The sequence below is a fragment of the Pan paniscus genome, chromosome 3 (assembly GCF_029289425.2).
Source record: "Pan paniscus chromosome 3, NHGRI_mPanPan1-v2.0_pri, whole genome shotgun sequence".
NCBI lineage: Eukaryota > Metazoa > Chordata > Mammalia > Primates > Hominidae > Pan > Pan paniscus.
In genome coordinates, this window is record NC_073252.2 from 55,752,426 (window position 1) to 55,767,826 (window position 15,401).

General features: G+C 35.4%; 1 protein-coding gene across 6 annotated transcripts in view; it reads right to left on the reverse strand.

Moving 5' to 3' along the window:
* Nucleotides 1-5,181: 5,181 nt before the first annotated feature.
* The window catches only part of MTHFD2L (methylenetetrahydrofolate dehydrogenase (NADP+ dependent) 2 like), a 146,002-nt gene continuing 135,782 nt past the window's right edge, over nt 5,182-15,401 (reverse strand). For 4 of the 6 annotated variants that reach the window (XM_034958667.2, XM_063603556.1, XM_063603555.1 and 1 more), the window contains one exon: nt 5,188-6,584. In XM_034958667.2, coding sequence (XP_034814558.1) covers nt 6,472-6,584 — 113 coding nt within the window. In that variant the 3' untranslated portion in view covers nt 5,188-6,471. The other 2 variants (XM_003832325.6, XM_055111432.2) reach the window with 2 other exon arrangements.

Sequence of the window (15,401 nt, forward strand, 5' to 3'; positions counted from 1 at the left end):
CTGTGGGCATAATCATGTATGTAAAAGTACTTAAAACAACAAGAACAAAATGTAATTTCAGGAAAGGCTACCATTGGTGTGAAGAGAACTATACCAGCTCAAACTATGCTAGAAACCTATACGGGAGTTCAACAAACATAACTGCAAATTAGGAAGCAGCATAACCTGTTTCTAAAAGAAATATACCTGAAACTATAGTTGGTTATACCACCTTTTATTACAGACTATAAGTTCCATTTCAAATCAAGATAATTTGTTAATTTAGTTGCAGAGAACAGTTAAATTTGTGAAAACACAGAGGTTTCATATTCCATTTTAGTGTTTGTTTCTTAGTTTTACTATGACAAGTGCTGTAAATAAAATTATTTTTAATAGTATAATATTCACCTTTCTGTCATCCTGCTATTTAACATTTTTCTGAGTAAATGAAATGGGCTGCCATATTCCAGGAACAACAATGCTTAAATCTGCATCCCAATGATTAAGCTACAGAGAACCAGTAAAGTACCAACATAATGATAATAGCAATAATAATAATATTAAAATTCTCCATTAAGAGAAAATTAAGATGACATTTAGTTTGGATACATCCAATGAATAGAAAGTTTCTAAGTTAATACAACATTCAAATTATTTCTCAAGTTCATCTAGTTGTAATTATTAAAGTGGCACTTTAAAGGCCAAAATATTTTACAACTATATTTTACAACTACAGAAATTTTCACTTGCCCCAAATTAATATAAATGATTTATAAATATATCTTCCTGAGGCATTGAGTCTTTCTGTCTGGAATTTCAATTCCTTGTATTTTCTTGAAACTTGAAACCTCAAAACCCTAAAAACATATTCAAGTCAAGATAGGTTATCTTTTGCATCATGTCCACTCAGCAAATTAGATTTACCAGAAAGGAGCCCTTTCACTATTCAAATATAAATGTGGTGTTAGAAATCACACAAGAACAAGCTTGTTGAACTCATTATAACTTGGGCAATCACTTGCCACAGGAGTCATCATTTTAAAGTTAAAATAATATAATAGTACTTGGCTCGCTTTAAATGTGTCTACATTTTGCATTTCTACTTTTGTAGGTTTTTAAAAAACTGTTGATTACTAAGTCAATTTCTAGATAATATATTTCCCAGGCAAATAACATTTGAATTATAAATTGAACAATCGTCTTTGCACCATTGCTGAGAATTTAAAAAGAAATCATTTACAAAAGATTAAATAAACCATCACAATTCTTTTTGTAGTTTCTGGAGGGAGATGTTAGGACTCATATTAAATACTTTTTTTTTTTTTTTTGAGATGTTTTCTCGCTCTGTCACTCAGGCTGGAGTGCAGTGGTGCGATCTCAGCTCACTGCAAGCTCCTCCTCCTGAGTTCATGCCATTCTCCTGCCTCAGCCTCCCGAGTAGCTGGGACTGCAGGTGTCTGCCACTAGGCGCTGCTAAGTTTTTGTATTTTTAGTAGAGACGGGGTTTCACTGTGTTAGCCAGGATGGTCTCGATCTCCTGACCTCGTGATCCACCCACCTTGGCCTCCCAAAGTGCTGGGATTAAATAGTTTATTTCTAAGACTGAGACATCAAAGTACAAAGATTATCTTTGTAAAAACTCTTAACTGTAGCTAGTGCAGTCCTTTGCACTTTACAGGTTTCCCTACACATCTCAATTCTTTCTCCAGTAACCCTGGCCCAAACAAATCCAGTGCCTAACATCTAGTAAATACTCAATGAATCTGTCTTCAGAGAATAAGGAAATAAATAGGCATTATTTCTATTCTCACATGACAAATGACAAATTGAGGCCCAAAAGAATTAAGTGACTTGCCAAAGGACATGCCTAGAGTCAGCACTTCAATCCTGGCCAGGTGCAGTGGCTCATACCTGTAATCTCAGCACTTTCAGAGGCTGAGGGAGGAGGATTGCTCGAACCCAGGAGTTTGAGACCAGCCTGGGCAACAGAGCAAGACCCCGACTCTACAAAAAATAAATTAGCTGGGCATGAGTTACTTGAGAGGCAGAGGTAGGAGGATCACTTGAGCCTGGCAGGTCAAGGCTGCAATGAGCCATGATTACACCATTGCACCCCAGCCTGGGCTACAGACCCTGTCTCAAACATCAAATCAAAACAAAACGAACAAAAAAAAGGACTTCAATTCTATATTTACAGATTCTAAATCGTATGGTCTTTCCATTTACCTAGCTGTGTTCTCTTGTAGTAGTTGTTGTACTGATCTCAAAAGAATTCCCTCAATTATCTCCTAAAATCAAGCTTTAAATAAATTACCTTTATTAGAAAAAAAACTAAATATTTAATTAACTGTGATTTTCACTCACATCTGTGCTGAGAGATGGAACTGAAGCCTCTCTGGTAAACTGGGCCACTTAATATAGAAACCCATCTTCTGCTTTAGCTTATGGAGTATACCAGAAAGTAACTTTAAGTCATCAAACATGTTGCCTTTCCTCTGGGGCCCATACTCATGGCTCCCACTTAACAATCTTTACAGGAAAGTCCACTCCCTTCACATCTTCAATCCTCTCACCCAAAAGTCCTTTCTCCAAATCCTAAAGAATGGGGGGCAGATGGATACTGTAAGGTGGTTTTTCTGATATCTTTATTCATTCTTAATATGCATTAAAGCAGGTTAGGGTGAGAAAGGAGAAGGAAATGAGAGGCTAAGAGCTCCACTACTACTTTTCTCTCATGCCATGTTTCCAGTCTTTTCAATTTACTTATCTCTCTTCTTCTAGAAGTTTATGCTAGAAGAGAGAATCTCTGAAAGTTTATTCTTCCCTCCTCTTTCTATCTTTTTTTCCTGGCTGTTTCACTAACTTAACCAAAATTTATTACTGGTCATTGGCAGAGAATGGTGATCAGTTCATTGATTCTCTCTCTAAGTTTATTCTATCACTTTCATGGATTCAGTTGCATTCATTCATAAAATATTGAATGACTACTATATCCATGGCACTAGGCTGTGTGAGATGATATTTGTAAGACAAATAGAGAAATCATGCATGGATTCTGACTTCAAGGAACTAAAGGGTTCTAGGCAAAGTACATACATAACTGCAGTACTGGGTAGGGAGTGACAACTGCCATGAATGTGTGCATAAAAGCTCTGAGAGCTGAGGACTGACATTTTTCATGGACAAGTTTCATTTGAAGTGAATCTTAAATAGCAAGTAGGATTTAGACACCTAGTAATAAGAGAAAGGACTTCGGGGTGAGGGCAGGACTTGAGGGAAGGCAGAGTGTAGTAGTAAAAGGAGTGGCTTCTGACTCACATCATCCCTACAGACTTTGTTGTGAATTCAGATTCCACCTTTTCTATCTATTTGGCCTTGGCTGAGGCTTTTTAATAACCAGGAGGGTCAATAATTTTCTCATCTATCAAATGGAGATTGTCAATAATGAGCAAAGACAAAAAAAAAAGGCATTTTGGGAGGCCAAGTCAGAAGAATTGCTTGATCCCAGGAGTTTGAGACCAGTTTAAGCAATATAGTGAGACCCTTCTCTACAAAAAATTAAAAACTTAGCTGGGCATGGTGGCACTCGCCTGCAGTCCCAGCTACTCCAGAGGCTGAGGTGGGAGGATTGCTTGAGCCTTGGAGGTAGAGGCTGCAGTGAGCAGTGATCACACCACTGTACTCCAGACTGGGAAACAGTGAGACCCTGTCTCAAAAAAAAAAAAAAAAAAAGAAAGAAAGAGAAGAACAAAAGAGGAAAGTATTTAGCACATGCTAGGTGCTCAGTTAAGGATAGTTGTTACTATTGAACAAGTGTAGAAAGACACAGAGTGTGTATAATGGTTACCAAGGCCAGGAATTTAGTGTGTCAGTATATGCTGACGAGTCCTAAATTCTTATCAGTAACTATGAATTCTTATCCTCTTCCTAGACTGATATTACTTCAGAATTCTTATCTATGTATTATGTCATCACCTCAAACTTAACATATTTTAATCTGAACACATTATCTCTACTCCAAAGTCAGCTCCCTTTTACAATTTCCTCATGTTAGTCAATGATAACATCTTCTGACCTCTAACTACAATTCTGGTAACTTGCTAAATACTGCCAAATTCTGATTTATCCACTCCTCTAATTTATTTTTGCATACTTATCCAGCTGTACCACTTTCCAAAACAAACCTTTCATTTTCGTCTAATTGCAACTCTTGCTTTCATACATATATGGTAAGCTCATAATCATTTCTGTAACTTTATTATGTTCTTTAGGGCGCTCTTTACAGATACTTTACAGATACAGATATGATAGGAGAAGAAAACCATCTCTATGCTCCTCCACAAGACCAACATGTCTATCTTTTAAGGACTTCAAATACTTGTAAAGTTATGGTTCCAATAAATTGACTTTACCTCTGTACTATGTTGACTCTTTCACCGAATCTTAGTCAGGCTCCTCTGAGCTCTCTCCCTGATCAGGTCTTGATCTAGACCCATGGAGCCCAGTTTTAGCAAAGAATCCTGTTAAGTCAGTTTATGGAGGGTCCCTCACCATTGCTATTTTATCTAGTTTCTAATCCTCTTCCCTTGATATCTAAGTCTTTGGCCTGCTGTTATCAAGCATCCTGACAAGCCAGTTTAGCAAGAATCCCCCTACCCTGAATATCTAAAGTTCCTCTTAGTAATTTTCCATCCACCAACCCCCTAGCTCTGCTCATTGGCTATAAATCTCTTGCTGTCTATGTTGTATTCATAGTTAGTTCAATCTCCTTCGTCCACTGCAATAGTGTTAACATCTTCTTGACTGTTTTAAACAAGTGTCAGAGTAATTTTTCTTCTACAGCATTTTAATTAGTTTATGGGAAGTCTAAATTCTGAATGATATTCCAAAGGTACCCTTCCTGTGCCTCTATTGAGGTAGAGCTCAAAATTACAGTCTTCACATTTTCCACATACATGTATTTTAGTCACTTTGTTTTGGGAGTCAGGAACCCTTAAAAATTAAAGAGGCCCTTTCTGAATGTTTGCTTGGAAACTTTAAATTTAAACTTCCATCAGGTTTATCAGACAACAATTGATCTGAACTGACTGTGGAATATGCTATATAAACTTTTCTTTCACATTTTAGAAACTTGTACATTTCTCCAGGATGTAGTAAGGAAATGGGTAAGAAATTTGTATCTACAGAAAAAAAGAATACAGCTTTGCTTCAAATTGCTTTTATTATACAGTTGCAATGGTATTAATTATAAACATCAAGTCTATTTTCACACAAATCATCACGAGTACACACTGATAAAGACATGCGCTGGGTAAGAGTCATTACTGGTACATAAACATACTGGGATTTGGGCATAAAAACACAGTATCAATTAATAGCTTTAGCAGTCTCAAAACAGACTTCAATGACATTCATATATATTTCCTAATTTAAATTGTGTTAGAAACGTTGCATCTACTTTGAGGAACAAATTCTATAACAGCAGAGGGAAGATGGGTAGGCAAGAAGGCAGGAGATTTTTAGTTGTATACTAAGGTTTAGTTTTGGCACATTGAAAGTATCATGTTTTCCTATTAGATTTCTGAATTTGTGAACAAACATTAACAGTTGCTGTTCTTTAATATGACCTCATTCATACTATATTTGTGGGAAAATACAACTTTAGTTTTTTCTGTTTACTTATTTTTTGATTTTTCCACTATTGCTCAGTGAAGGTGCTATCCAAATATTTTTTAGAAGAAAGAAACGAAGTTTAAACCTAACACATTCTTCATGTATTTTTACTGTGGCAAGTAGTCATTCACAATGTGATATAATCATTACTCTTAGTAGTCATTCACAATGTGATAAAATCATTACACTTCCAAACAGCATTGCATTTTCTGCCTTCCCGGAATATTTTCCTTTCCTTAAATAGAACATCATTTCTCATTAGGATGGACTTATAGGATGCATTTGGGGGATAGTTGAAATCAAGATTTTATTTTCAATAATAATATTTTCAATATTTTCAATATTTCAATATTTTTCTTGTAGTAAGCAAGCTCTTTTTTAGCATATGACATAGATCATAAAATATATTAAAAATGTTAGCATGCAAGTAGCAAAACCTAAGTTACATTTTATACGGGTAACCATTTGGCTGACAGGATATTTGTTGTAAACATACTCTATGTAATATTTAATTGTGTCAAAAATATATTTATTTATTATGAGCCCTTTATTGTTTTAATGTTATGAACAAATACCCTCAAAATAAACAATCGTTACTAAAATTTTCATTGGAATTGTTTTGGTTGTTTTCTTAAAACTCAAAATAAATTAGCAGGAAATGCATAAAATTATGTGAATCATTTGATTCACAATGATTTCACCCATGAAAAAATAAATACCATGTAGAAATAAATAACTTTGTAGTAAAATATAAAGGTTTTACCCTTTGTCAAATAAACAAATAGCATGACTTCAGTTTGCTTTATCCTTTCATGTGATCTAGTAAATGATTTTTTTAGCTGCCAGAAGGGTGTTCTTCAGAAGCATTGCCACTGTCATGGGTCCCACACCTCCTGGAACTGGAGTGATAAAGCCAGCTTTCTTTTTAACAGCTGATGAGGAAAAAAAACAAACAGATATTCTTTATTTGAAAATATCTGAGATTTTATTATTTTTAAACATGCTGAATATAGTGATTCTTTCTTCATTATATATACAAATCATTTTTAGAATCAAGTAGGCTGTAATAAACAGACACACACACACACACACACGCTCACACTCACTTAGACGAATACTTCTGTGGATGATATCTAAGGTGGACAGAAAGACCAAAATGGACCAACACCTAGGTTCAAGCTCCATGCAGCTCAGTTTGTTTTACATAATGAAACCCATGATTGACCCAGTTACCTGTAATTCTAGTTAACTAATTCTAAAATACATGATACTGGTCACAAAAGGGACACAGGGACATAGAATATAGAAAGTTGAGCACATACCATTTATTAAATAGAATTATTCCTGTTATAACAATATCACAAGGTATGTGTGGATAATACATTTCAATTCAAGTCTAATAAGTATCACTAAATATACTTGAATTATGAACACATACATAGTCCTGTTCAGAGGTATGGAAACTTATTCAGTGAATACAGATGGTCCCCAGCTTGCAATGGTTTCACTTATAATTTTTTGATTTTTCAACTGTGTAAAAGCCATACAGATTCAGTGGGAACTATACTTCAAATCTTGAATTTTGACCTTTCTCCCAGCTAGTGATATGTGATACGATACTTCTCAAGATGCTGAGTAGTGGTAATAAGCCAAAGCTCCCAGTCAGCCATGAGATCACAAAGGTGAACAACCATGATCAACCAATACTCTACAATGTACTGCATTATGAGATTATTTGTCCAAATATAGGCTAATGTAAGTGTTCTGAGCATGTTTATGGTAGCCTAGACTAAGGTATGATCTTTGGTGTATTAAATGCATTTCTGACCTAATGATATTTTCAACTTAGGATTACCGGGATGTAACCCCATCATAAGTCATGGAGAATCTGTATACTTAAAGAAAATGGCAGATAACTCTCAGCAAGTTTTATTTAAGAATGTTTTCACACCCACAGTATGAAAGGTGAATGACTTACTGCATTCATTTACTTGATGGTATGGTGGTTTACTGTGTGAATAAGAGCAATGAAGTTTTTCCAAACAACATTTAGTAAAAAGTTAGCATAGACAATATTTCTTTAATGCATAATCTGACATTATTAACCACATGCTATTTAGATGTATTGCCTTTTACAATTAGCTCATATAGACTTCTGCATGAATCAAAATCAATAGATGTTGTCTATATCTTTAGTATTATTTTTGCACAACTTACGTTGCCCTTTTGAAGGATGATTTGTGGAATTTACCTTTACTTTATTTGAAGTGAATAGTACATTGGAATAATTTTTTAAATCTGAGGAAAAGCAAAGGAATAACATTGTTTTACTTGAAGAAAGGTCCAGTAAGCTTAAATCACATCACAAAATATATATAGTTAACATGTGTTATGAATTTTCTGATGGGATGCTATAAAGAAAATATAAGAATACTATGATTTGGAAGGTAATATTTCAGTTTTCCAAACAGCATCTCTATACAGAAAGCACAACCTTTCCATTGCCACATTTCCATCTAATGCATTCTATTCTATAGAAACATTAGAATGGGTCAATAGCCATTCAATAAACAGCTATGAATTTTTAGTCCTTTCTTCCTTTGCTCTAACTGTTCCTTCTACCTGGATCATTATTCCATCTTATCCAAACAAGAAACCCATTATTTCCTGAAAGCCAATGAAATGTCACCTGTCTACAATTTTCCTGAAAAACTCATTCCTCCAGTGTTGAATTGAAAGCCCCACCATCTATATTTCCAATAATTTTATACCCACCTCCATTATGGAACTTAAGACACTGTGCACTGTCTGTTCCCTTAACCAGACACCAGCATCTAGAAGGCAGAAGCCAAGTCATTGTGGTGGTTGTTTTTAATCTTAGAATATCTCCATACACAGGTTAGGCACTCAGATTTTGAGAAAGTGAACTTAAATTGCCCTTACTTAAAATCTAAAATCAATTTGCAGAAATGTGTCAGTGCTTTTCACTGGATGTAAACAATATCAATTTAGTTTAAGCTAATTTACTGAAAAACTTGAGCTACTCATTTTGCTTTAGGGTGATAAACTGCATTTTCCACTTTTCAATAAGCTGACTTAATGGCCTGAGAAATGCCTTCCAGGACCTTTTCTCAAGCACTGGAGAAGCAATGCGTTTAAAACTTGGCAGGTCTTTAGAAGTAACATTTATGCTACTGCTACTGCTACTGCTGCTGCTGCTGCTGCTGCTGCTACTACTACTTACAGTACTACTACTATTTACACTACTACTACCATTTATACTAATAGAACACAAAGTCATATATTTGTAAAGCACTGACTTTGAAATATTAATATATAAAAATAAAATTCTGCTAAATAATATGGGAAAGTAAAAATCAAGTGCAAATTGAATCTTCAATGGAAAACAAAATGATTTATTTCAAAATTTAAAAGTGGCATACAATTTGTTATATCAGAAAACCTATTGTGGGTATAAAATTATTTTTATATAGTTTGGTTTCTAACTTTGAAAGATAAAGCAGCTTTGATATTATTTGTCTATGAAAAAATAGTAAAAACCATAGCTACTATCAATTGAGTACTTATTAATTACTTGCCAAGAATTATACTGTTTTAATAATTAATATTTAATTATTTCATTTTAATAGATGAGGAAACTGTGGCTCAGTGAAGTTACAATGACTTATCACTCTCCTATATGTACAGACATTATTCACAGCCAGGTTTGAAATGCTCTATAATCCCATAATTTCACCCCATTCCAATGCAACTGTATTATCATGACCTGAACGAGTAGAAAAGTCCAAAGAATGGCTCAAGTGCCAAAAATTAACTCAGTTTTCTCAAAGTGTTAGCAGGATATTCTGGAAAAAAGAAATGAAGAGGAAAAGATTCTAATATATTAATTTTCCAACATTTTGACTATAAGTTCTCATAGTTCATCATCTCTGAACTACATATTACACTTCAAATTACACAGCTGGCTTAGCAGTCTGAGTTGCTTTATTTCTGGTGTCAGATCAGATAAACCACTGGTCTGCTCAGGTATCATTATCTTCCTCTTCCAAATTATGTTTTTCAGACAACATGCTTACTATTGCATTCTTTTGCTCAAAAAGTGAGGTTTGGGTGGAGGAGGAGGGAATGGGAATGAGATACTACATGAAATAATATCCGCCTGAAATTTTCTAGCTCAGTGTCTGCATTTTTGCATACTTCGCTGGTGGAAACCAACACATATTCACCCTGTCCTGCCTATCAGTTTTCATAGAATCAGACTATGTAAGGGTTAATAAGTCTTCACCTGATCTGGGCTAGGGCTTCTCTGAACATTAATAAACATTTAGTAGCAGCAATAGAGACCTGAAAATTATTCACGAGGCAGAAGATTATAATATCATTGTAAACACACCTGGTTATTAAAATACTTGCTTAAATCTTTTTTGTTTTTGAAATAAAGTATATGGATATGAAGATAAACCCTGTACATGGTCATGAGAGACAGAGTGATTAATTTGACTTTGGAAAACACATATTAGGTTTCTATTCCTTTTGATTTGATTTTCATGAGTATCTGTGTCTGAGAAAGAAATAATAAGCTTATCTGCTGCTGGCTAGTGTTAATATATTCTTTGCCTATTTACGTAAGGATCAGGATACAGAAGTAAGTGATCTCTCAAGAAAGGTGGGGAGTTATTGGCAAGTGCCAGTGGATACAGATGTCAATGCTTAACAAAAATTCTCTACTCTAATGATTTTGCATAACTATTTCAGGGCGATCTTAAGCAACACATTTATGAAATACTGCAGGTGGCTTAGGTGCTAAAATTAGTCACGTGAGAAAGAGTTAAATTCTATTCATGTTTGATGTTCTGAAAAGCATCTTCCCCAATCATGCCTGAAAGAGAGCAAGGTAACAAGCATTACATCACCAGAATAACCTCTCATTGGCTAGTCTTTCCCTGAGGGCAGACAAAGGTTTGCACTTGGCTGAAGATGATGCTTTTAAATATTAATCCTATTATGTGTAGGGAAAAGGTGTTCTACATGCTCCATTAAAGAGAAATACAGAAGCATTATATGATAGTAATTTCCTTCAGCGACTTAATTTACTGTGGGTGTAGGTGTGAGGGCATATTTGTGTCTGTTTAAGGGAATACCAGAAGTTTGGTATATATGGGAATGAGGTACGAGATCTTGATTTATATCAGCCCTTTCATATGAGATTAATGAAGACGTATGGCAAAACCAGGGTTAGATTCAATTTCACAAAGTCAATTTCACAAAGTCAACATGATTTTAGACCTACTGAAACTATTTGACAATTGAGACAAATAAACAATCACCAAATCTTATTGTCCGCATTAAACTTGCTCTGGAGAATGAGACTTAGATGAAAATGACATGGAAATGTTTAAAGTAAGTTCCTGAAAATAAGAATGTTTTGAGGAAAGTTAATAATTATCATAATAATTTATTTGGATGACCTCTCTGCAAACTTTAGACTCTGCAAAGTAATTCCATATATTTCCTTGAAAGTGCTATAGCTTTGTCAGCATAATTAAGAATGTTAGGGTGTGTGTTCAGTTGTACAAAAATAAAAGATTTAAAAACAGTCATTTTGGATGTAAGATTTGCCTTTGTACATACTATTCTCTTTGTCTAATGTGCCCTTCTCTCACTTCTCCAGCTGATGAATATTTATTCTTCCTTCTCAGGTCCAGCATAAATGTCACTTTCTTTGTGGAGCCTGTTAACTCCCCAGGCTAAGTTAACTGTTCATTCATTTATCAGTGAGACTTAGTAGAGTGACTTTCAATTAGCATTCATAGAGCATAGTGGAATCTCTCATGAGATTAAGTCATACTGCATATGCCTCCTCCTATCCCAATATTGCACATTGTCAGTACGCACCACTGAGAATTAATGTTTGAAGTGAGAGATATTTCTAATGGTGGGAAAGGAATGTTATACATATAAACGGAATGGAGAAAATTTAAAATCTGGTTGGAATTCACTGCTGTAGTATGGCTACTTTACATGATGGCCTCAGGTTCCCAGGCAAGTACCAGGCAAACCCCAATGTACAAACGGTTTTCACACTTCTGCTTACATAAGAGTTGCTAATGTGCCATTGACCAAAGGAAGGCACATGATCAAGTTGAAATTCAAAGACTTGGAGTAAGAGGAGTGGCCAAGTCACCTTGCAAAGGGGATGTACACATGGGGACAAAATAAATGTGTGGCCATTTTTTATAATCTACTATGGTAGCCTCTTGGCTCCCAGTCCACCATGTCAGCCATATAATTTGCTGCCAGAGTTATTCTTTAAAACACAGATTTGATTATCTCAGCTTATAAACATTTGATGGATCTTCATTGTCTCTAGGATAAAATATAAATTCTTTGTTATGGCAATCAAGGTCTTTTATCTTCTGGCCCAACATCTTTATTTTGCATCATGTTCTAGCCCTATATTCAATTAGTCACTGTTCCCACACATGCCATAAACTGGACCAGATAGATTCGTAACAATTATTCCTTGAGCAAGACAGACATAGTTACTGCCTCGTGGAGCTTTTAGTCTAGTTGGGAAGATGGACATTAAAAAGACAATTGCCTAAATAATAATTGAGCCACAGCAGTGATATGTGCTACACATGAAATGTGTGCTGTACTGTGAAGGTGTCAAGAGGATCTGGGCCTGAACAGCACTGTGTATTAATGTGGCATATCCATGCCAAGTTTTTCCATGTGGAATAGAGAGGTGTAGAATAGACAGTGTAGGGGAGACAATGTGATAAAGGTGGCAAGAAGCTTCCCTCAGGTAGAAAGAAGCCTGAACTCTTGGAAACACAGGAAGAAGGCCAGTATGGCTGAGATGTAGGAGGAAAGACAGAGTTGAAGCAGATGACATGGAAGAGGTAGGCAGTGTCTAGTTATGTAGAGACTCATAGAAAATATCAAGTATTTTGTATATTAATTTAAAAGAAATGATTAAAGTATTTTTAACATTTGGGAAAACATTTCAGGCAGCATAAAATCAAATGAAGAAACTGTTCTGTGTTTGCACATTTCTCTAATGAAGTGAGTTTAATATATGGGGTGAAAGGAAAGGAAATAAACACAAAAATTACAAAGTAAATTGAGATTCACTAAGGTGGGAATGAATTCAGGCTCTTATGGGAGTACCTCAAGAGAAAACATAAATCCGATATGGGGATCAGAGAAAGATTTGTAAAGCTGCAGAAAAGCTGCAAGATTGATGGACACCTGAGCAGGGAAGAAAGGGAGAGAGAAAGCAATGCAGACACAGGGAAGAGTAAAAGCAAAGGTGGGTTGGATCTGACATTAAATCTAATATAATGGAGGAGGTGAAATGACTTCATTATGACCAAAGCACATGATGAAAACAGCGAGAAGAAAGAGAGGAGGCCGGGGAGGTGATCATGGGCTATATGGGGTCAAGAAACTTAGGTTGGGTGATGGTAGCTGTAGTTACTGTGTTCAGGGTGAATAAGCTTTTAAAAGAGTCTTTCATGAATAAACTTGGCTATTTACATATTTAGGAGTGATCATTTTTGTCATATGAAAAACTTGTGAGAAAAATGTATACTACTAAATAATTTTAGAAGAAAGTAGTGAAGGATAAATTCATCTTGCATTTTCATAAAGTTTCAGGCTATTGCATCCCAGTAAATCATTACTCAAGAAATTCTTTTTCAGCCTGCCATGCATGTCTAATCTTCCGTGTTCTCTCTTCTCCCCTATGTGGCTGATGACTTTCCCCCCTATGTTATTGGCTTCAGATTTCTAAAAGGAAGAACTAAAACTTGGCTTGGCATCATTTACTTGATTCTAACTTGAACACAACCATCTTTCAATGTCAGTATAAGAACAATAGGTACAGTGCAGAGGTTCTTTCATATTTAAAATTTGAGGTGATGATAGAGATGATGGAAGAAACTAATCATCCAGTTTATATGGACGCCTCCAAAAAAATCCAAGGGTGGCATAGATGACAGGATGCATAAAATGTACTCATGAAGGATACTAATAGCAACATAAAGGACACTAAAATGCCCTTTAAAAACTTAAGTAAGAATAAAATAGAAAGTACGTGGTCATGAATCTTTTGGCACCATCAATCCATCCTTCATGACAGGGTGTCTCCAGCTGGTGTGTTCTGTCATTGCTTCATTTGGAAACTTTATGTTCCCAGGTTCCCAGGGCCAAGAATTGAACAATTCAGATTCTTATTTAAGATACTTTGTTGGAATACTCTCTAATTCCTTGGCAAATAGTAAATTTCTACTTCAGTACATTATATATACTCCAAAGGTCCCAAATAATGGCATTTCCAGATGTATCTAAGCAGAATTTTGCTAGTATATTTTGGAAATTGTATATTCTGGCAAAGTTAAAGAATATATTTGTTCTCTATAAATTTATTTTTGGAGTGGAGAAAGAACTGATGTTTCACGTTCCTATAGTATTGTTTTGTCTTTCTATTTTGTCTGTTTCACTGTCTCTTTTAAAGAAGTACTCTATGGCCCATGTCAGTTCTCCACAATGCTATAATTATTTTTTAAAGTCAACTCCCTCCCCCAAAAAGAAGAAGGATGATTCCTTATCTGTGGCAAGGCAGCAGAACAAAAATTTCTTGCTTCTCTCATGTGAATTTCATCCTCCTGGTATACATATGTAATTGTCTAAATTAAATGCTTGAAGAATTTTCCCATGCTTCTAAATGCAAGCCACTTAAGCGTGGCCTCTCAAACATCCACTCTAATGAAGGGGAGACAAGCTTCAGGAAAATGAAGTACAGGAATAACAACCAGAAAAACCTGAATGACATAGGACTGTAGAAATAGTATGACTCAGGAGATAATACAGAAAACACTCCACTTTCTCATATGGTTGATAGAAAAATGACACTTAAGAGCATGGTGAACCAGAGAGCAGAGGGCTCCTCAACAAGTCAGTAGCTTGCCATTGAACTTGGAAGGCAACCAGGAATCAAGTGCTCCAGAGGGAATTTACTATATTTCTTCTTACATTCATCTGGTTGCTGAATCTTGAGGTTTCCACAAGTTTTCTAAATATATTGAGATGTTCATTATCGTGGCATCCTGTGGTCAGTAATGAAATAGAGAGGATTATTGTCCTAATGTGGTAGAAATGTATTTACTTTGCAATTTGTATTTGTAGGGTGGCTAAGTTTTATTTTCCTTTACATTAAATTAAATCTGTATATATCTGGTCATCTGTATTATAGATGTAAACCATCATTCTCAGCAAACTAACACAAGAACAGAAAACCAAACACCGCATGCTCTCACTCATAAGTGGGAGTTGAACAATGAGAACACATGGACACAGGGAGGGGAACATCACACACTGGGGCCTGTCGGGGGTAGAGGGCAAGGGGAGGAATAGCATTAGGAGAAATACTTAATGTAGACAATGGGTTGATGGGTGCAGCCAACCACCATGACACTTGTATACCTATGTAACAAACCTGGACGTTCTGCACATGTACCCTAGAGCTTAAAGTATAATAATTTAAAAACCTATTCAAAAAACCATAAAAAACAAAATAAATACCACTCATACCACTTAGAAAAAAATACCACTCATACCACTTAGAAGACAATTAGTGGGACCAAATAGCACGTCAGTCACCTGGAGAAAGTTTGAGATTGCTTTCTGAAACCTGCACATTGTGCACATGTACCCTAAAACTT